The 22,941-nt window shown below is 42.7% G+C and overlaps 1 protein-coding gene across 1 annotated transcript in view; it reads left to right on the top strand.

Moving 5' to 3' along the window:
- Positions 1–22,941, top strand: part of ANKFN1 (ankyrin repeat and fibronectin type III domain containing 1) — a 492,277-nt gene that overhangs the window by 227,931 nt on the left and 241,405 nt on the right. Inside the window, 3 exon segments of the mRNA XM_040436007.1 lie at positions 13,814–13,831; positions 13,834–13,889; positions 13,891–13,921. Coding sequence (XP_040291941.1) covers positions 13,814–13,831; positions 13,834–13,889; positions 13,891–13,921 — 105 coding nt within the window.

The raw sequence follows: 22,941 nt of genomic DNA, 5'->3' as shown, positions 1-22,941 counted from the left end.
CAGTGGAGACTTGCTTATGTAGGGTGCAATAAATACAATATAATAACTGAGAGCGGGAGAATGCTGTGTACTCATACAGAAGTAACCATTAGCATGGATGGAGCTACCAGGGTAGTAGAAGTGTGACAACTAAGGCCACCCATCTACACTAAGACATAAGATGCCAGACATAAGAAAGGGCTGTTACTTTGTTGCATTATTTCTGTGCTGTGACATCATGAGTTCATTATGTCTGCTTTGTGATATCATTATGATTTCATGTGATGTCACAGTGTACATAGTGACCCTGTAAATTTTTTCTTTAGAAACATCTATTTGCTGGAAGAGGGCCCTTCCCCCCAACCTATATGAAGCAAGACACACAGCTTCATTAAGTGGGTTATCCAAAAAATAATCAGACATCCAGATGTGGCAGACCCGCACAGTTGATGACACTCACCTGGTCCCCGCTGCTGGATTAAGTCAGTGTGGCTCCTGCTCCAGTACTTCCGCTCCCCTCTCTGCCGACATCCTCACAGGCCACAGAGGTGACCTTCTCTCCTTGTGTCATATGTGACATGACTGTGGGGGTCTGCTACGTCTGGAGGTCCGATTATCTCTTGGATAACCCCTTTAATATCCATTTCAGTGCAATGAATTTAATGAGGCTGCCAATGACTGAAGAGGCTGGTCCAGGGCCCCCAGCAACTCTGAGCCCCTGACTGCAGTACTGCCTGGGCCCCTCAGCAACTCTGGGCTCCTGACTACAGTACTGCCAGTACTGTGGCCCTAGCTGTGTTCATTATCCTATTATTATGACATCACTTGTGTGCATTATCCTTGTGCTGTAGGGAAAGCAAAATAATCATAAGCTTTTCATGTTTTAAACATTGTCATATTTTTGCGGTTTGGCCCCATAGTTACTTGTAATAGACCACAGAGCATGACTTATGAAAGCAGATTTAGATAAATTACTCATTTTTCACCATTACCTTAGTTCTCATTTGGTTAAGAACACCAATTTATCATCAAACCAATACAATGCAATATTGCAACATGCTAACAAAAGCCTTGACAAACTGCAATTCAACTTATTACCACTGGGTGGCCGAACACAGACACATATAGAATAAGCATCTTGTGACTCAATATCTCAAAATCATCTTGCTTTTTCAAAATAAACTGTTAATCTCGTAGCACACATCTCAGGGTATGTTTATCCCGGAGGAAAGAGACATCTGTATTATAGTTTTTCTGGCGTGTAGCAAGTCCTATCCTAGGAACACAACGGTTTTTTTTTTCTCAATGATTGGCGTCCAGTGAGAAATGGCAAGGGAAACAAAGTGCAGGAGAAGCCAGGGCTACATACAGTACATATGCGGTCTGTGATAGTCGGCTGACTAGGATATCAGGTCCATGGGAGCAAATACTTCTATAATTAGGAACTGAAGGCTTGATGGGGGCTTGTAAAGAAGGTATTCAGTAGCGCTGTCAAGTTTTCATTTTCAGCTGGAAGTACATTTTAAAATAGAGGACACAATGACAGGTGTCAGCCTGAGGTGCTAAAATTCCTTTTCTTTGCTCTTCACTAAAATAAGTGCTGCATGCAATATTTGACGGCTATTTATTCCACAAAGGGTTTGATTGGAGGCTATGGAAATGATGAGCTTAGCCGATTCTGCAGGATTTCCTACAGTCCTGTAGGAAATCTATAAGCTAGTCTTTTGTTTAGCTGGATTTGCTGGTAAAAAGCATGAAAATACATGCACATTATGCAGCAACTTTTATGGCGACTTCATTTTTAACACAAATAAACGCAATATACCGCATAGACTCAAAAAGGTACTTGACACGAGAGAGAGATGCTGGAACCAATAACAGTATATAATCTAAAGGGATGTATTCCCACTCTGAAGTGAAGAGCAGAAGCTGGATATGTAAGAAGCTGTAACTGTGTAGATAAAGAGAACATGTCCCATTATATTATGAGTTTACAGAAAATTATTCAGTATAACTTGTATTTCATTCATTTAAATCTATCCAGCCATCATGCAGGGAAGGCTGTCAACTATGGAGTAGAACCACCCACTGGACTCCTAAGCAGTGAAATTAATAAAATTCAAGTTATTAAATCTTTTTCCATATATTTCAACTATATATTAATCTGCTCAGCTCCTCCTGCTCTATAACATGCTGCTTGCAGAGAAGACTGCATGTATAAAACGAAGGTCCCCTTTAAAAACATATGAAATAAATTAGTATTTTGGTGAAATATTAAATTGACAACCAGCGTTTACCCACTTGCTTGCAGGCGGTTTGTTTTTTCACCTTAGAATAGACATTTAGGGGATCATTGATCAATCTGAAATATGCCGAAATTAGGTTAGTTGCGCCGCAATCTGCAATTTCTCCCCATTCACACCAGGTCTAAAATCGTTGTCCTGGGGTGTGCTGGGAAGGGGACAGGCCTGTCTCATTTACCATTTTCTACACCTGTTTTAGGCATAGAAAAAAGTCTAAATGTAAGAAAGCAAGGAAGCTGTCTTAGGGTGGGTTCACATCACGTTTTATGCCTCCGTTTGACGTATAGGTTACGAAAAAAAAGGATATAAAAATGCAGCACACCACGTTCTTGTATCCTGCACAGTCCGGTAAAAAAAAACGTATACATTTTTTGCAATGGAACTCTATGGTGAACGAATGCCACTGTATGGCATCAGTCTGAGGCATCCGTTTAGCGTATACGTTTTTTTGTATGCATTAAGTAGATGGGAAAAAACTCAATGTGAACTCAGCCTTAAATTTAGAACTGGCAGAGGATCCGCCGAAGTTCATAACTTCAACGGAATTACCGTCACCTATAGGGCTTTATTAAAGACCGGCGTGTAAAATACTGGGCTTAATAAACGTGCCCCCTAGTGCAAATTTGTCAGTTTGTGTTACAAATTTCACCACTTTCAATGTAGAACAAGTGAAATCTTCTGTCTATCAGCACTAAAATCCACATGTAACCCATGCGGATTTGTGGCAAAACGCACTGAAGAAATTTTCCAGTATTTTAAAAAGCCACAGGAAGCCAGAAAAGAATAAGGCCCCTTGCAGACGAGCGTGTCCGGATAAGGTCCGGATGCGTTGCGGCAAACCTGCGCGAGTAGGTACGCAATTGCAGTCAGTTTTGACTGCGATTGCGTTCGTTCAGTTTTTATCGCGCGGGTGCTATGTGTTTTGCACGCGCGTGATAAAAAACTGAATGTGGTACCCAGACCCGAACTTCTTCACAGAAGTTCAGGTTTGGGTTCAAGGTTGTGTAGATTGTATTATTTCCCCTTATAACTCGGTTATAAGGGAAAATAATAACATTCTGAATACAGAATGCATAGTACAATAGGGCTGGAAGGGTTAAAAAATAAAATAAAAATTTAACTCACCTTAATCCACTTGATCACACAGCCGGCATCTCTTTTGTCTTCTTATTTGAGGAATATGACCTTTGATGACGTCAGTGCGTTCATCACATGGTCCATCACATGATCTTTTACCATGGTGATGGATCATGTGACAGACCATGTGATGAGTGCAGTGACGTCATCAAAGGTCCTATTCCTCAAAGAAAAAGACACCACTCATGTGCACAGCCCTATAGAAATGAATGGGTCCGGATTCAGTGCGGGTGCAATGCGTTCACGTCACACATTGCGCCCGCGCGGAAAACTCGCTCATGTGAAAGAGATGGGTCAGAGTACTGACAGATGGGCCACAGTGTTCACTGAGCTCTAGTGTCATAGAGAAGCTCCATGGCATAGGCACGGTGTTATGACGGTGGTCTGTGCCCGCCAAAGCATAGCTCTTCCATGTGTGCATGGACGCCATGCTATTAACCCTGCCATGATCCGGCCTTGTTTTCCTGCAGACGGCACTCCCAGCCACCAGCATCCTTGTCAGCATACACAGGCTGTGGCCTGCACATCTTCTGCTATATTTCCTGGCCTGTTCCTTTGGGCATGCACGCTCAATTTCGGCCTCTTAAAGGGCCATTGTGCACATTCGAATATGTCCCCAGACAAGAGTTTCCTGTCCTTGGGTAATTAAGGCATCCTCCCCAGTAAGAGGGTGCCTGAGCTTTAGGTTGTCTAGTCTCTAGTTAACAGCAAATGTGTCATTCTCTGTCTGACTTTTGTGTACTGCCTGACAACTGACTCCTAGCCACCTGCTCTGACCTTGCCTGTTCTCAGATTGCCTTACAGCCACCTGTCCTGACTTCCGACTTGCCTCTTGTATATGCTAGCACACAGCCTGCCCTGACCTCGGCCTGTCCCCTGACTACGTATATTGTCTGATCCCTCGTTACCTGCGCTGTTGTCTCTGATCCCTGTGGGTTAGTTGCCAACTACACCGGGACTACTTCAGGAGGTAGCAGCTTGGTTGGTTCCCTGCAGTGAAGTGTAGAATTCTGTGTAGGGATTAATGAATGAATACCAGGGAACCCCCAGGAAAATGACCTTAGATTTAGCCCAAAGCCAAACCGGTTAGTATGCACGTGCTGTCTCCCTTCTCTCTTCCTGTCCGCTGCTGCAGTCCCACAGACATACAGCAGCCGACAGGAAAAGAGAAGGGAAACAGCACTTGCACACTGTTTGCCGTCTCCTCATACAGCTGATCAGCGGGGGTGCCGGGTATCGAAGCCCTACCGATCTGAAAAAGATGACCTGTCCTGAGGATAGGTCATCAATAGAAAAAGCCTGAACAATCTCTTTATTGCCAGATTAGAGGAATTCCATAATTTTATCTGCCCTTCCCTACTTTCTAGCTATATGATAGCACTGACACATATTAGCTGTATTACATCCATCACTGATTTACAAGATGATATACGACTAGCCAGAAAGCTTTCATTCATGGGATCCGGTTTTGGTGATCGGTAATTGTGTACATGATGATCACATACAACAGATATTCATTCAGCTTACAAATCTAAAACATATCTGTAATCTATGACAGCAAAACAAAGAAGAGATGAAGCCAGGCTGAGCAGAAATAATACTTGGCACCCAGACACGTACGTCTGGCGCCCGTTCTTAAGTGATGTCATTATTTGGGGTTCTATAATTTTCTATAATGTTTTTACTGTAATTTGCTGTGATTTGTCGTCTTCTATGATAATGTTACACGTCAAAGAGCTTGTATAATACTAATCATAATACATAGTATCTACAGTATGTGAAATGACAGTTTGCGCGCTTTTAAAGGAATCATGGATTTTCTTACAAGTCTTGCGTTTAAGATAAAAAAAAAAAATACATTTACTGTAGGTAAATCACAAAAGTTCATATGTCCAGTGGTGGATTATCGTATGTGAGGTTTGGGTGATCTCATCGGGCCCAATACCTATGGCTGCTCAATGTGCCTAAATGGTAATTCCGCTAGGGATGCACTACAACTAATAATTCACCAGCCTAGAAGGCAGCTGCCATAGTCATCATTTAGCCATTGCGTTTTCCCCATCCTCCTCCTGTATCTCCACAATTGAAGTAAAAGAAAGAAGCACTGCAGTTATCACTAGAGATGAGTGAATCGAATCAGATGAAGTGGAATTCAATCAGAATTTCAGGAAAAATTCGATTCGCAACAAATGCGAATTTCCTCGCGCTTCGTGGTAACAAATCACAATTTTTCCTAAAATGGCGGCTACACGTGTGAGGACATGGGGCAAGGAACTCTGGGAAGGCGGGCTGACCCATAATGCCATGCATGCATCCAATCAGCAGCCAGCCAGCCCTGTGATGTCACAGCCCTATAAATACGGCGGCCATCTTAGAGTCAGACATTTTCCAGTGTTCTGACTGCAGGGACAAAAAAAACTGAAAAAAACGATTTATAAGTGCAGGGCAAGGATAGAGAGGAATCATTTCACAGCATCTTAGTGCAGGGAGAGACATCAGAAGGTGCTACGGACAGTGCCAGAAAAGCGATTTACAAGTTCAGGGAAAGGATAGGGAGGAATCATTTCACAGCATCTTAGTGCAGGGAGTGAAGTCTGAAGTCGCTAGGGACCGTGCTAGAAAAACCTCATTGTAAAGAAGAAGAAAAAATCGATTTACAAGTGCAGGGAAACGTTATTTGGGGATTCAAATAGCAATTCGACAGCTCTGGCATCCAAGCAATTTGTTCTTGTTATTGGGGTGCAAGTGCTATGTTGAAAAGCCTTTAGTAAAAAGAGAATATATGCGCATTTCACTTCTGCAGTTATTTGTGTTGAAAGGTTTAGTGGCCTATTTCAGTACAAAAAGGAAAATATATACGCACTTCACTTCTGCAGTTATATGTGGTGAAAGCATTCAGTGTCCTATTTCAGTACAAAAAGGAAAAAAATATGCGCACATTACTGTTGCATTTATTTGTGGTGAAAGACTTTAGTGGCCAGTTTCAGTACAGAAAGAAAAAAATACACGCACTTCACTGTTGCAGGTTATTTATGGTGAAAGCATTTAGTGGCCTATTTCAGTACAAAAAGGAAAATATATTCTCAGTGCACATCGGCGGTTATATGTCTTGAAAGGCATTTAGTGGCCTATTCCAGTACAAAAGAAAAATATATTCTGAGTTCACTTCGGCGGTTATACTGTGTTGAAAGCGTTTAGTGGCCTATTTCAGTAGAAAAAGATAAATATATTCTCAGTTCACGTCAGCAGTTATCTGTTGAAAGCATTTTGTGGCCTATTTCAAAATATATTCTCAGTTCACGTTGGCGGTTATATGTGTTGAAAGCATATCTGGAGTCAGCAGGGTGGCAGCAGTGGGAGGTCTGGAGCCAAACGTGCCTGGGGTAGACCATCTGTTTCGCTGCAGCCTTCCTGCCTGGGAAGTAGTGGTGTAGGGGTTCACGGAAGTAGCGGCGGTAGCAGTCAGTCAGTGCGGACTGTTGGGGGGAAAAATCGCCTACTCGGCGGTGTGACAGTTTTGTTAGATAGCCAGAAGATGTTAACATGGCCATATGTAGAATATGTGGGCAGAAGGTGAAGCGTGGCCAGGGTGCCAATGTTGGCATCACAGCCCTGCGTCAACATATGCAGCGTCACCATATGTGGTATTCTGATGCTGCTGCTGCTACTGCCATCTCCACACTTTGTCACCTTGCCACTCTATGGTATCCTCCTGATGCTGCTGCTGCCGCTACTGCGATCTCCACACTATATCACCTTGCCACTCCGGTATCCTGATGCTGCTGCTGCTTCTACTGCCATCTCCACACTTGGTCACCTTGCCACTCTGTGGTATCCTGATGCTGCTGCTTCTACTGCCATCTCCACACTTCGTCACCTTGCCACTCTGTGGTATCCTCCTGATGCTGCAGCTGCTACTGCCATCTCCACGCTATGTCACCTTTCCACTCTGTGGTATTCTGATGCTGAGGCTGCTACTGCCATCTCCACACTTGGTCAACTTGCCACTTTGTGGTATTCTGATGCTGAGGCTGCTACTGCCATCTCCACACTTGGTCACCTTGCCACTCTGTGGTATCCTCCTGATGCTACTGCTGCTGCTACTGCCATCTCCACACTATGTCACCTTGCCACCTTGCCACTCTGTGGTATTCTGCTGCTGCTGCTACTGGCATTTCCACACTATGTCACCTTGTCACTCTGTAGTATCCTCCTGATGCTGCTGCTGTTGCCACCTCCAGACTCGGTCATTGTGCCTCTCTGTGGCCTCCTCCTGATGCTGCTGCTGCTGCCACCTCCACACTCTGTCATTGGGCCACTCTGTGGCCTCCTCATGCTGCTGCCACCTCCACAATCTCTCGTCGTCCTGCTACTCTGTGACTCCAGACTCGGTCATTGTGCCACTCGGTGGCCTCCTCATACTGCTGCCACCTCCAGACTCGGTCATTGTGCCTTCAGGGGCCGCCTCCTGATGCTGCTGCTGCCGCCACCTTCAGAATCTGTCATTGGGCCACTCTGTGGTCTCTTCATGCTGCTGCCAACTCCAGACTCTGTAATTGTGCCACTCGGTAACCTCCTCATGTTGCTGCCACCTCCACAATCTCTCTCCGTCGTGCTACTCTGGCCTCCTTATTCTGCTGACACCTCCACACTTTGTCTTTGCGCCACTCTGTGGCCTCCTCATGCTGCTGCACCTCCACAATCTCTCGTGATCGTGCTACTCTGTGGCCTTCTCATGCTGCTGCCACCTCTACAATCTTTTATTGTCGTGCCACTCTGTGGCCTCCTCATGCTGCTCCCACCTCACCACTATGTCATAGGTCCACTCTGTGGACTTTTCACACTGTTTCCCATACTCCCAACTTCATGATTGGGACACTATTTTGCCTTTTGGCCTGCCTGACATCATGATGTATTTGACCTTTCTGCTTATCTGTCAGAAGGAAGGAAAATGAGACGCACAACAGATCCTGTCTGTGTAGCAGCTGTAAGGCCTGTATGGTCCCATCAGAATTGGCTTATGATTTGGTAGCCAAAATCAGGCGTGGTTACAAAACACAAAAGACATGCAAATATTCCATTCACGTGTCATCTCTGTTTTAGATCACTCTGTTTTTTTGGCATTAGCAAATGCTGACTGAGGGAAGGCGTATGTTCACAGACAGGATCCATTTTTGTGGGTTATTGTTCTGACGGATCAGAGGAAGGGCAAATTAATCAGTGACATCAACACAAACTTACTGCTGACACCCTCTCCACTCTGTCCGGGGGGCTCTACTTGTATACGGGTTTAATAGAACAGTTTCTGTAGACATTTATGTGGAATCAGGAAAATCAAAGGGGCAGTAACGTTTAAAACATGGTATTTATTGATATGACTAAAACATATATAGTCCCCTTACAAACAAAACAAAACAGACAGACACAGTCGGGACCTGGGTACATATGAGCCGCTATGATGCGGGTCGCGGTACACAAAGTCCCTAGGGCGAGCCCTATATTAAGGCTGTGTGGACCCCAAGGGTCAAGAGGAGCCACAATTGGTGCTGAGAAAAACCCCAGCGTGGACGTCCTGAATCCCACTTGGAGAACAGGTAAATGCCCAGTCAGGGTAAAAATAAGGGTAGATCTTACCGGTATTAAGTCAAACCATGCGTGTATCCAGCGGACCAGGAGACAACCGGAAATAAGTTCTTTTCCCAGCACGTGGATAAGGTGTTCCTATGCGGGGAGGGGTTCTTCATAGGTTAGGTCATACCTAATCAAGGTTCGCAGGGAAATAAGCTGTCCCTGTTGTACCCTGCTTGACCTACTATGACCCTAATACCTTAACACGGGATCGTGCCCCGCAAGGGGTGGTCCCGTCCGGAACCTTACCCTGGTATAAGGTCCCTATGAGACCCTGCCAGGGTGATGAATAGGACACCTAATCTAGTGAAACTAGAATAAATGATGGCAAAACCGTGGATATAAAGGAGGTATGTTCATGTGTCCCTACGCGTTTCTTCAATAGAACATAACGGAAAAGAGATAGTACTGCAAACAACAGTTTATCAATAAGTGGTTAGAGGTAGCCAGCACCTCCCTCCCAATTGCCTAACATAAGTATAGTTTCTTATGTGGTTATGAGGTTTTTCTTAGTGCAAATAGACTAAGCCTTCTGAGTGATGCAGCAGCTACTAGTACTTACCCCCGTCTCCTGACGATTCTAGGGGTTGTTTGCAGTACTATCTCTTTTCCGTGTATGTTCTATTGAAGAACGCGTAGGGACACATGAACATACCTCCTTTATATCCACGGTTTTGCCATCATTTATTCTAGTTTCACTAGATTAGGTGTCCTATTCATCACCCTGGTAGGGTCTCATAGGGACCTTTATACCAGGGTAAGGTTCCGGACGGGACCACCCCTTGCGGGCACGGATCCCGTGTTAGGGTATTAGGGTCATAGTAGGTCAAGCAGGGTACAACAGGGACAGCTTATTTCCCTGCGAACCTTGATTAGGTATGACCTAACCTATGAAGAACCCCTCCCCCGCATAGGAACACCTTATCCACCTGCTGGGAAAAATAACTTATTTCCGGTTGTCTCCTGTGTCCGCTGGATACACGCATGGTTTGACTTAATAACGGTAAGATCTACCCTTATTTTTACCTGGACTGGGCATTTACCTGTTCTCCAAGTGGGATTCAGGACGTCCACGCTGGGGTGTTTCTCAGCACCAATTGTGGCTCCTCTTGACCCTTGGGGTCCACACAGCCTTAATATAGGCTCGCCCTAGGGACTTTGTGTACCACGACCCACATCATAGCGGCCTCATATGTACCCAGGTCCCGACTATGTCTGTCTGTTTTTGTTTTGTTTGTAAGGGACTATATATGTTTTAGTCATATCAATAAATACCATGTTTTAAACGTTACTGCCCCTTTGATTTTCTATTACACTTTCTAGCAGTACCTTGAGGAGAGGTGCGGTCTGCACCGTTCTCCCCCTCAAAGGGACAACTTTATTCCCTTTTGTTGCAATTTAAGTGGAATCAGCTGGCAATGGTGTAAAAGGAGTGCGCTTCTTCTTGGTGCTAACATCGACCTGTAAGGCTGAGCTCATACTTGAGTTATTTAGTCGGTTTTAGGCCCCGTGACTGCCCAAATAAGTGAAGTGTGCAGCTGATTCTAAGAGCGACACCTGTCATCTGCATGTCATACTGACTCACAGTATTATTTCACTACCCAAAGCAGACTACCTATGCGTGTTACTACAAGGCACAGTGTTCTACACCACTATAAAGGCTCTCTGCGCCAGGAAAATGACGTTTTTTAACGTAATTCGCCGCAAATATATTCAGATCGAACTGAATTTTTCCCCGAAAAATTTGGCGAACCGGCGAATCAAAGTTTTAAAACATTCGCTCCTCTCTAGTTATCACCTCTATCTGCCACACAATGGACAGAACTATGTAGTTCCCGGCACCAACGTCTGTCACTGGAGCAATATGTAAACATCTGGATGTGGAGTAGCGTCTAGGACCCCTGTCGATTTTATATTGATTTCTTATCCTGAGGAGAGACCACCAATATCAAAATTCTGGACAACCACTTTAAGGTGGCCATACACATTAGATTGAAGTAGGTTGATTGTTGAACAACATCTCAATGATCATCTGGTGAACGATTGTAGCATAGCACAGACTTACGTATTTTGGTCTATATTGGCTGTTACAGTCATTCAAGCTGGCCATACTGTAGGAGGAATGAAAACCATTATTTCACTGAATGATCATTTGTGGACTAGTGATTATCAGATAAAAATCGACATGGGCAGCTTCTTTCCAGACATTGATAACCTGCCTAAAACAATTGATTATTGTTATACTTCACCAGACAAACAATAATTTGGTTAACATAATCAATTTTGATTAGCATAAGTCTACGGGCTCATGCACACAAATTTGTGCATCCGTGCCTGTGCTGAGGACCACAAATAGTGGTCTGCAATGCACGAGTATCGGCCGTGTGCCTGCCGTTTGCGGATCCATTTACTTGAAAGGGCTCATGAACCCACAAGATTTAGTTTGCACTACAAAAAATAAATGTATTTGTATAATACCACTTCCGTGGACTTCTGCTCCATGCCTCCACTCCCATCACTCCATACCTTCAAGTAAATCGGTCCACATCCGTGATATGGAGTGCACATGGCCTGTATATTGTGGACCTGCTGTATGCGGCTGCAATACGGGCAAGTGGGGGGCACATATGCAAACTGTTGTAATTCCTACACCGTTCGCCTGATTTGGATGTAAATACCCTCAAATTAAAGCTGACGGTCTGCAGTTAAAGCAATCTTGTTTGTTTCATTTCAAATCCATTGTGGTGGTGTATAGAGCCAAAAATGTTAGAATTGTGTCCATGTCCCAATATTTATGGACCTGACCTGTATTTGCCGGGTAGCAACTGGATCTCCACTGAATCCCATTATGGTCCATGGGAGATGGCGAGCATGTGAAACATTTGGCTATGCTGGATTCAAAGAGCCCTGGCAGGCTGTTCTCTACAGATTGCTCTAACACTAATATTGAAAACTAGCTAATTTGTTTGGCCACCTGTACTCTTTAGGCTACATGCACACCAAACATTGTTTGTTTCCGTGTCTGCTCGTTTTTTTTGCGGATAGGATGCGGGACCATCCGCATCAGTATGTCCGTTCCATAGCATCGCAAAAAAAATAGAACGTGTCTATTCTTTCTGTTTTAGGCATTGTTTACAATGGATCCGCAAAAAAAAACGGATGGCATACAGATTTTTTTTTGCGGATAGCAAAACACATATGGTTCGTGAGCATGTAGCCTTAGCCTGAAAACTGGTGTTGTCTATATATATGGTCGGCCCAGGACCTACAGTCTACTTAATCCACCACTGCATAGGCCTTACACATTTAGTCAACCCATTAAATTGCTTAAAGCAAGTTAAATTTTTCTAAAAAAAACAGTTGCAATTGAAAACAATTTCATGTAAAAATAATTGCAGAATTTGTCCTAGGCTATTTTCACAGTCACGTTTGGTGCGGATCCGTTCAGAGAATACAAACATCTGCGTCCGTTTCTATTGTGCCAGATTGTGTCATAGAAAACGGATCCGTCCCCTTTGACTTACATCTGTTCGTCAGACTACACCAAAGCGAATGGAGACGGAAACGGTGGCAAACTGAGGCAAACTGATGCATTCTGAGCTGATCCTTTTCCATTCAGAATGCATTAGGCAAAACTGTGAGAGCCCTGAACGGATTTCACAAACGGAAAGCCAAAATGCCTTCGGTGAACTCTTGTTTGAGCTACGTAACTTGAACTTCCATGCAAATAACATGGCTGTAAGTGTCAGTCCATGTGTGCAAAGGTACATAAAAATGGACTCACTGAGGGATTAGGTTACATAGGTAGGTTGAGGCGGGAGCTTCTGCAGAGAGACAGAGGCACAGAAGGACACAGAGGCTTCTGCTGCTCACTGCAGCAGTGACCCACCACAGCAGAGTGTGTGTCGAGGGGGTCCAGTAAGCAGAGACTGACTAGGGAGGAGTGGATGGTGCCAAAATAGTTGTGTTTGGGATCATAAAGTTCATTACTTATTTTATTATTTAACACTGTTATTTTTTAAAAGAAAACATGTCATCAGCTTAAGAACCCCTCTAAAGCCTGTAAAATGTGGCTGCCATATGGGACATGTAAGGATTAAAGAGGTTATTCCATGATTATTGTAAAGAAATACAAATCAGACATACTGTATAGTACATGACAATCTCTAACAAAGCTAGAACCAGCCCTGAACCTCCCTTGGATCAGAAATCGCCCCATTCATGCTATAATTTCTCTGCTAAATGTATTTTAAGCTGGCATGTGTGTAATTTTTCAGGGGCATGTCCTTTCCTCTGCATCTGGTGGCAGTGGAAGGATGGAACTGAGCATCTGCGTCCACTTCAGTGTGGTGGACAGAGAAATTACAAAAAGAACAAACAGCAGGTGGCGCTATACAGATACATTTTATTGAATAACTCAGTGGCTATACTAAATATTTCATTACATGCAATTACAAAAGTATTCGATCTCGGTGCTGGTTCAAAACTGTCGAATATTTTTCATGGGATAACCCCTAATATCAATAGGAGGCACTCAGTACCTGTTACCCATCAAGATAACTCTGATTCAGCTGAATAACATAGACAGAATTCACACAGGAAGAAAACATTGAACTTTCTGCCCTGTAATCGTTTTTATTTATAAGGTACGAAAAACCAAAGTTGTGAGAGATGAGAGTAAATATAAGTGTTGATGTTTTAATGTCATAGCAGATTCTTGCATCTTTCTGCATTACTGACACCTCAACTTTGCATTTGCTTAACAGACTGGAAAGACTACGACGGCGAGAGCTTAAGCACAAGGGACAGATTGAGGCATTGGAGCGTCTGCTCCAGCAGGTCCCGAGCCGTTCATCAGCATTACAGCTGTCGAGGTAAGAGTAAAAATATAAACCTTCTTAGACTTGGGCTCCTAAGGTGTCTGCTGAAGTTACTTCTCTTTCATCTAAACTGTGAGTGTCCCAAGTGTCAGCAAGGCAAAGAGCCAAGCAAATCTTCCAATTTGGTCTAGCTAAGAATTTGAGTGATCATTTTTAGTTATAAAATACATGTAATAAAATATTCTAATCAGTTTTGTAAGAACAGAATGAAAGAACTGTGGAGAAAAAACTGGAATTAATAAAGAATTGTGGCCCACCTTAAATAGAAGCTGTGTACAGAGGCATAGCCTTACCTGCGCCGGTTATAGTACTGGCCTCCTTCTAGTAGAGCAAGAACTTTGGGATTTTCTCATCTTACAGGTGGCCAGAACTGATGCCATCATTATAAGTCATGCTCCAGAACTCAAACTCTTGTAAAATACCCAAGAAAGTGAGTGGTTTCTTCACATGATCCAAATAAATGGATTTAAAAAGTGACCATAACCTGAAATAATTTTTTTTCATGTTCTATCCACCTAATTACCTAAAAGAGTCATAACAAAAAGAAGAGACACCCATGTGTTGAAAGCTGGTTCTGGTTTCTTGTCCTTCATCAGTAAGGTACCGGTTGTCTACAGATGAAGTTCTCTTTCTTTTTTTTGAAGGAGATCCTGTTTGGAGAAAACCCCTAGCCATGTTTCAAGGTTCTTTAATGGGTCAGATATTGAACTTCCAGGGTAGCTTCCTATGAGTATCTGAACCGTTCTCTGTTTTGCAGGCCCTGTTCCATTTAGCCAAACCAATAAGTCTTCTCTAGTGGGCACAAGTAACCCATATCTATATGCTCCATATAATGCTTAAAGGAGTAGTCTACATTGGATCCCTTTTTAATTAGGCCCCCTAGCCTGGCCTTAGTGGCGCATTGTGCAAGTGACCCTGTCCATATCCTGAATGGAAGTACTGGAAAGAGAGAGGACTGAAAGATCATGGAACAGAGCCATAGCACTGGACTGGAGTGGCGCAGAGCAGGTGAGTATAATTCTGTCCTTAGGTAGCGCACTCTAGGGGACCTAATTAAAACTGTACCCAATCCTGGAAAAGTCCTCCCTAGAGGCACTGCCCTGTTTGTTGATCCCATCAAGTTCCATTGACAACTCTCTCTGGTATAATCTGGAACATTTATCCCTGATTTTGAATGCAAATGCAAGTACTTAAATCTGTTTCACATTGGATACTCCTGTAGCACAGAAAGTGTTAGTAAAGTGGAATATGTAGCAGGTATGTGGTAGATGGAGGATTGATGATGTGGATTGGATTAATAAAATGTGCTTATCTCTAGCAATGAGAGGCACTAGACAAAAGATCCATGGCACATGTTTCACATATTTTAAATTGCTCCATTGTTTATGTGGTAGGTTCTTGGCAATAATAGCTCCTGAAGATCATGGTTCCCAGATCCCACATGATTCTTATAGTGTGCATTATAAATATAGATGAGCGTATCAATTCTAAAATTCAGACATTGGACCCAAATTTTTTAAAACATTCTAATCAAACAAACTCCCAACTTTGTGTGATTTCTATTCAGAAGAACCGAGAAAGAGAGACTTTTCCCAGGCCATCAGAGCACTTTCGATTTGGGTCAAATTTGCTCTGACCCGTATCGAGTTGGAAGACCGTTTGGCCAAATCAAGCCTGAATCATATTTTAAGAAATTCGCTCATCTCAATTTATAAATGAAATCTTTGGTCCCCATGAGATATATTGTGAGATGATTCATTGAACAAGTTCAGAAGGACTTGATGCCTTTAGGTTACGGTTACTAGATTTCTGTAGGTGGGACATTTGATCCAGGGAATGGAAGTCAGGAATAATTTTTTTCTGTAATATGGGGAAATTAGCAACCACCTCCTAGGGTTTTTCTTCCTCTACACTGTAGGATTATAGGTTAGACTTGAGGGACTTGTGTCTTTTTTCCAACCTAATTAGCTATCTATCTATCTATCTAACTACTACTACTACTACCTACTTTTACTATAACAGTGCTGTTTTTCCAATTGAAGTCCTTGACAGGCTTCAAACCAAACTCGTTTTTTTCTCTTCTTAAAAAACACTTTACACATTCATTGTACACAGCAAATTGAAGGATCAGGGATGAAAAGACTGGCCTTAAACACTGGATGAAAGTGCTTTGCAGCTTATGAAGTGCAAGACGTTGGATAGTACCCAGACGTGGTCAGGGAGCCTCAAAAGCAACAGGAAAATTTGGTTTGTTTTCATAGAAGTTTAACTTCCTTCAAAGCCATTTGTCTCTTTCTGTATAACTTGTAAATATTATTATGGAATTCAAGGAGAATTTAAAGCAATATTTTCTTTGGTGAGTTAACGTTAACTCACCTGAAGCTGTAAAATGTAAGAGGCTGGTATTTGCCAGAGTGATACAGAATTATTTGGGAAAACTGTGGTCACTCCAATTAGAGGTTTTACTATTCTGACTGATTCAAGCCAATATTGTAATTGTTATCCTGTAAAAAATAGAACATGATTTATTATTTTTAATAAAACAATTCTTCTTAAATATTTGGATTTTCACTATACATCCAGGAGTGGACTGTCATCATAGACCATGATATGCCCAAGAGAACTGACCTTTCTATTGTAAAACAATTGGCTCATAATTTGGCTCGAATCACCAGTTATAGAAATGTCTGCTTATGGTTTGTGCTATACTACTATTATCATGCAATTTCTAACAGTAAGGTTCCTTTAAAGGCTATGGATACCTGCCAAGGTAATTTTTTATTGAGTGCATTTTACTTATTTTGGGCTAAAAATCATCTTTTCAAATGGTCTTTATTATACATTTTGAGCAGTTTTTGTCATAATCTGGGGTTAAAAATCAGTCCTATTTTCAGACTTTCCCTCCTGAGTTCTGTCAGCTGACGGCTCATGTTAAGCCTTATCTCTGATCTCCTGACCTCATAAACACTAATTAGAGCAAAACTCTTATCAAACTGAGAAGAACATGGCTTTAAATGAGTGTTTTATCACTCATTTAAGATTATTTATCACTCACTTTCTGCAACGTTCAGTCTGGAGATATCCACAATCTCTATACAGATTTGCTATTTTAAGTCAATAACTACGTTTATGGGCGTTTTAGCAAAAGGAGAGAAGCAAAAGTACAAGTTGAATTATTACAACTTACAATTAAGTTGCCTTCAACAAATATGTTAACAATGAGGGCTGCACGTTTGGCTCAGTGGTTAGCACTGGGTGACTTGCAGCACTTGAGTCCTGGGTTTGAATCTGACCAAGGACAACATCTGCATGGAGTTTGTATGTTCTCTCCGGGTTCTCCAGTTTCTTCTTCCACATGCCAAAGACATACTGATAGGGAACTTAGATTGTGAGCTTGATGCTGATGTCTGTAAAGCGTTGTGGAATATGTCAGCGCTATATAACTGCATAAAATAAATTGATAGTCTGTATCTTTTCTTAAAGAGGACATGTCACCTCTCCTAACAGGTCTGTTTTAGTAATCAATTGTATTCCCCATGTAATGTTATTCCTGTTATTCCTCCTAAAAATATTAATAAATTGACATATAAGTGTTACCAGTTGGAGGGTCTGTCAATTTCAGATTGGTGGGGATTCGACTCCTGACACCCCCACCAATCAGCATCATAGTATACCAAGCACAGCGGCATATGTTGTATAGTAGCTGTACTTGGTTTTGCAGCTCAGTTCCTTTCACTTGAATGGGCCTGAGCCACAGAACTGCCATTTGTCTAATGGACAAGATAAGTCAAGGAAAAGGATGCAGTACTTACCCAAGTGTCGTAGCCCCTTCAACTTCAAAGAGCTGGTTGTTGGGTGCCAGGAGTCAGGCCCCTACCGATCTGAAGTTGATGACCTAGACTATTTAGGTATGACAACATAGTGTACTAGATACACAGTCAAGTCACATTACTCTGACCACCAGTTAATATCCAGAGTAACCGCTGTGTGCAGCATGGACAGCAGATAGATGGGCTGGGAGTGACTCAATAAGGTCCTGGTAGGTTGTCACAGGTATCTAGAGCCATACTGCCTGCAGTGCACCCCACAGCAGATGTAGGGTGCATGGGTGATCCATAGAGCAAACAAAATGATCAAGGTGGTCCTACAGATGTTAAGTTGGGTTTCTGGGGAATTAGCAGGCCAGGGTAGTACTTGGAAGTCTTGGTCATGCTCTTCCAACCAATGCCAGCCATTTCTAGCCATGTGACATGTTGTGTTGTCTTGCTTAAGGTTCCCATCCGCTCCATGGAAGACAATCAGCATATATGGGTGTATGTGATCTGCAAGGAAGGATTCAGACCCCATTCATCAGTTGAGAGTGTCTTCCACATGAATGAATGGACCCAGAGAATGCCGCAAACATTCCCCAGACCATAACGCTGCCACCACCAGCTTGTGTTCTTCCAGGAGTAGGTGCAGGATGTTTGTTCCCTGATGTTTCTCACCTGACATGCCAACGTCCATCTGTTCAAAGAAGCAGAAAACGTGACTCATTGGAGTGAGCAATCTTTTGCCAATCAGCAGAGACCATCCATGCACAGTACAGACAGACAGTAGCAAGGTCTTTATGAAGCAGGAGTCAAAGCTGTGGAATAAAGCAAGAAACGAGTCAGAGCAAAGCCAAATGAGGCAAATGGGAAACAGGCTGACCAAACAGAGAGAAACCAGCACAGAATTAGGCAATGTCTGCAGACGTAGACCGGCTGCCATGAGCTCATCTTTGGGCGCTGGCTGCCTTGGCAACCTGGTTCCCCATAGCAGAAGAGCTGGACCTAAGTCTGATGTGGGCAGGATATGTAGCTCAACCAACCCCGATCCTGGACAGATGAGTAACAACAGAGATGGACCAGAAGCTTGTCATGGCAGAGACATGGCAGCTCCTATTTGAAATGATAATCTGTTTCAAGCTATTGTCACTGTTAGGGTTGTGACACAGTGAGGGGTTGTGTCTGACAAGGCAGGTATTTTCCTCCCAGCATGTGGAGCTTGGCTGGTTTCCAGCCAGGTGAGTTTAAGTGCCGCTCCAGGTTTTGGCAGCACCTGGCTGTCCTTAAATAGGCAGCTGGGCTCAGCAGAGATGCCGCACGCTGGGGAAACAGGAACCCTAAATCCTGCTGTGGACTACTGGAGGCAGAACTGCCACCAAGGTGACTTATATTATATAAACTTTCCATTGTGTGTGAATTAACACCAAGACTGCAAAGTTACGTGTTGTTTTGTGCAATTGCCTCAAGTGTGAATAAACACTGACGTTTTGAGTTAAGAACTTGTATTTTGCCTCTATACTGCGCCCACTTACCCTATCTACCAGAGCGAAACCCCACAGGGTCCATTCACACGTCCGTAGATCTGGGTCCGAAAAAATTGCGGAACAGGTGCGGACCCATTCCTTTCAATGGGGCTGCAAAAGATGCAGACTGCACACCCTGTGCTGTCCGCATTCGTAGTGCCGTTCCACGGCCCCGCAAAAAAGATAGCGCATGCTCTGTTCTTGTCCGCAGACAAGAATAGGCATTTCTATCATAAGGCTGGCCATGTGCGGTCCACAAAATGCGGAACTTGCAAGGCCTATATCCGTGTTTTGTGGATCCAAAATTTGCAGACTGCAAACCACTTACGGACGTGTGAATAAACCCTTAGAATGAATACATGGGTACTGCTAGCAACCGAGCCACCGTTCCAGCGCGTTTTCTAGCCATATATTATCACACAGACATACTGTATGTACTGTAAGTCTCCAGCCTTGGCAGAAATATGACCTGTAATATCTTATTACTGAGTATTAATCTATAGGTCTCTGTCTTGTGCTCCGATAAGGTAAGAACTATTGGGATTTTTCTTTGCTGCCTGGTAAAGCTGATAAAGTGGCGTGCTTGTCTCCCGTACGCAGTGCACATCTTGTAGATGCCCGGAGAATGTGTTCTGGCCTTGCTGATATGCGAACACAGGGCAGATGTTTAAGTGAACGGTTTTCATGAAGACGTAAAAGTCTTTAGTACCTGATCTCAGCCAGACTACGTGCCCACTGCCACAAGCTTAAAGGTACAGTACACAGAAAATACAAGGCCTTCAATAAAATGCTTGCAATAAAATGCATATCAGGTGTAGCCCTTATTTCCATCAGCCCCATAGACACTAAATGGAGCTCAACTGCTGCGCCATTTAAGCTCTTCCTCAGTGCAGTCATGCAGTGAGAAGGAATGGGGACCTCCCCGCTATCTCATACTAGTGTCTAAATATAATAACCGATATATTCCCCAACCAGGGAATGATTACTTAGAAAAGTAATTTAGCTGGCATAAGCCTATGGCATACTACCGCAATATAAACCTACAAAAAATGCCAGACCGCTTATAATTAATTGATACTTTATTACAAAATCACATATATTTCACAAACATGATTAAAAAGAATATGGTGCAGGAGATAAAAAACGACATCACTGGAGGAAATATACAGCGGATGCAAGTCCATATATCAGTCCATCAATGTAATACATGAAAGAATAAAGTGCTAATGCAAACAATTCATCTATATCAAAAGGACATCGGACAATAACCCATGCTGTGTCTCTTCCAGAATGGCGGCAACCCCAACACGCGTTTCGGCGTACCTTCGTCTGGGGGTAGCATCATCACTGGGGGACATGGGTTATATACAGCAGTCAACCAATCATTCCGTACATCTTAATGATCTTACTTCTCCGTCATCTCCACGACACAGGAAGTGACCTAGAATGTTGCAGCCCGGCGCCTAGGGAAAGCATTTGATCTATGTTGTATCACGTGTTCATGCTGCGATCATGTGATGAAGATGTTGACACGCAAACCGCGTCACAAGTGTCGGGGGTTCGTGTCCCCACCCTCATAAGAGCAATGCGCATGTCGAAATGACGTCATGAAATGTTCACTGATCTAAATAATATACATATAAAGAGTGGAACACGAGAAAAAGGTAAGAGGAAAAGGAGGAATAAAGGAGCGGCCGCCCTCATTAGAGTTTAGGACAATGAATAAGAATAGACAAGAACTGGAGACAATATTTCAATCCACAATTAAAATGTGACAAATGTTAGTGACCATACTAAAAAATATTAATGAATAATTACTAGATTATATCTGTGCTTAAATACTTGTGAGACAAACTGTGACATACGAAGTGATGATGCTAATATTGTACGCTACATATCCTACAAACACCAGCCCTAAATCCACAGTGAAACTGAGTACGAGCCATCTATAAAATTGTATATGCAAAAATATATGAAGATGCACTGAAATTGTCAAATTGCATGATTGTTTTTACTGATTCTAATTGATAATTCATAATCTCTTCTCATTTCTCACCACATGATTCAGAGAAGCATTGCTTTAAAAATATATACATACAGAAAAACATGATTAAACAGCATTAGGCCCCCTGCACACGGCCATTTTTTTTCCCGTTTACTGGCCATTTTTTGCGGTCCGTATACGGAACCATTTATTTCAATCGTTCCGCTAAAAAAACGGAATGTACTCCGTATGCATTCCGTTTCCGTATTTCCGTTTTTCCGTTCCGTTCTAACATAGAACAAGTCCTATTATTGCCCGCAAATCAAGTTCCGTGGCTCCATTCAAGTCAATGGGTCCGCAAAAAAAATGGAACACATACGGAAATGCATCCGTATGTCTTCCGTTTCCGTTCCGTTTTTTTGCGGAACCATCTATTGAAAATATTATGCCCAGCCCAATTTTATCTATATAATTACTGTATACTGTATATGCCATACGGAAAAACGGAACGGAAAAACGGAACAGAAATGGAAACACAACGGAAACAAAAAACGTTCCGTGAAAAACGGACCGCAAAACACTGAAAAAGCCATACCGTCGTGTGCAATAGGCCTTAATCTTAAATTATGTGCACCTTCGACCCATGATTCCACATTAATATCACCAAAACCAACATATATATCATCCTCAATGTATTGAGTCTATAATGACTCCATCCCGTCAGTGACAAATGAGTGCATATATTACCATCTCATATCGAGCCATAATAATGTGATCTATAAAGTGCATCATAATATGAAACGTGATGTTGCAAATAACGAGCAACATACTGAAATATCAAATCGGAGAAAAAGAGGAAGATCAATTAGATACATCCATAAAAATTCAAACAGTGATCTATACACCTCTGATGAAAATCTCTCCATATGTGACCATGTTGTTTGCGAATGTGTTGACCCTAATGGTGAAAATTAATAATAAAGAAAAAATGTGTTAGGGAGTGTGTGCGTTACACATACTCTTGAATGTGACCCATACAGAAGGGGATGCACAATCATAAGTAATTAATATCCTGCGCATTGGTCTGGATTCTGCATTACCAATAATATTCATGCTGATCATGCCATGATTTTTAGGCTCAAAACAGCCAGACCAAAGCGTGGCTCTTGACTGTGCACAGCCCACTTATGTGGTCACATCCATGAACTTGAACTCCAGTACATGTAGTGTGTGACACTGCAGCCACCTCAAAAACAGCTCCACCTCCTATACTCAACATGTTAATGTATCTGTATCCCTATGGCTGTATATACCCACTCCTTCAATCTTCCAAATCGCAGAGTCATTGACTATATGGCTTATGGAGAGTGTGAAGGTGGCCTGTGAAAAGCCCAAACCCATGATGACCCTAAAAAAGGGGGTTAACAACATTAAAATCGCGAATGTGAACATTAAAACCAGAAACAAAAAAACCCTTGGGTGTGGAGACCCGCATGAACCCTGCAGAAATTTATAGATATGAGGCGAAACCGGTGGACTCATTTAAACCATTTGGACACAGTGTATTTAGTTTCCAAATCCACTTGCATTCAAGTTGTGCCAATCTTTTTGATATATTTCCACCTCGGATGTTTTTCAGGACACAATCATTCGCCCAAACTTTCAAATGCACAGGGTTGCAGTCATGATATAACTTGA

This window comes from Bufo bufo, chromosome 6 (genome assembly GCF_905171765.1).
Source record: "Bufo bufo chromosome 6, aBufBuf1.1, whole genome shotgun sequence".
NCBI classification, from domain to species: domain Eukaryota; kingdom Metazoa; phylum Chordata; class Amphibia; order Anura; family Bufonidae; genus Bufo; species Bufo bufo.
Note: the sequence above shows the minus strand (reverse complement) of the source record. Positions and strands in the feature narration are given on the sequence as shown.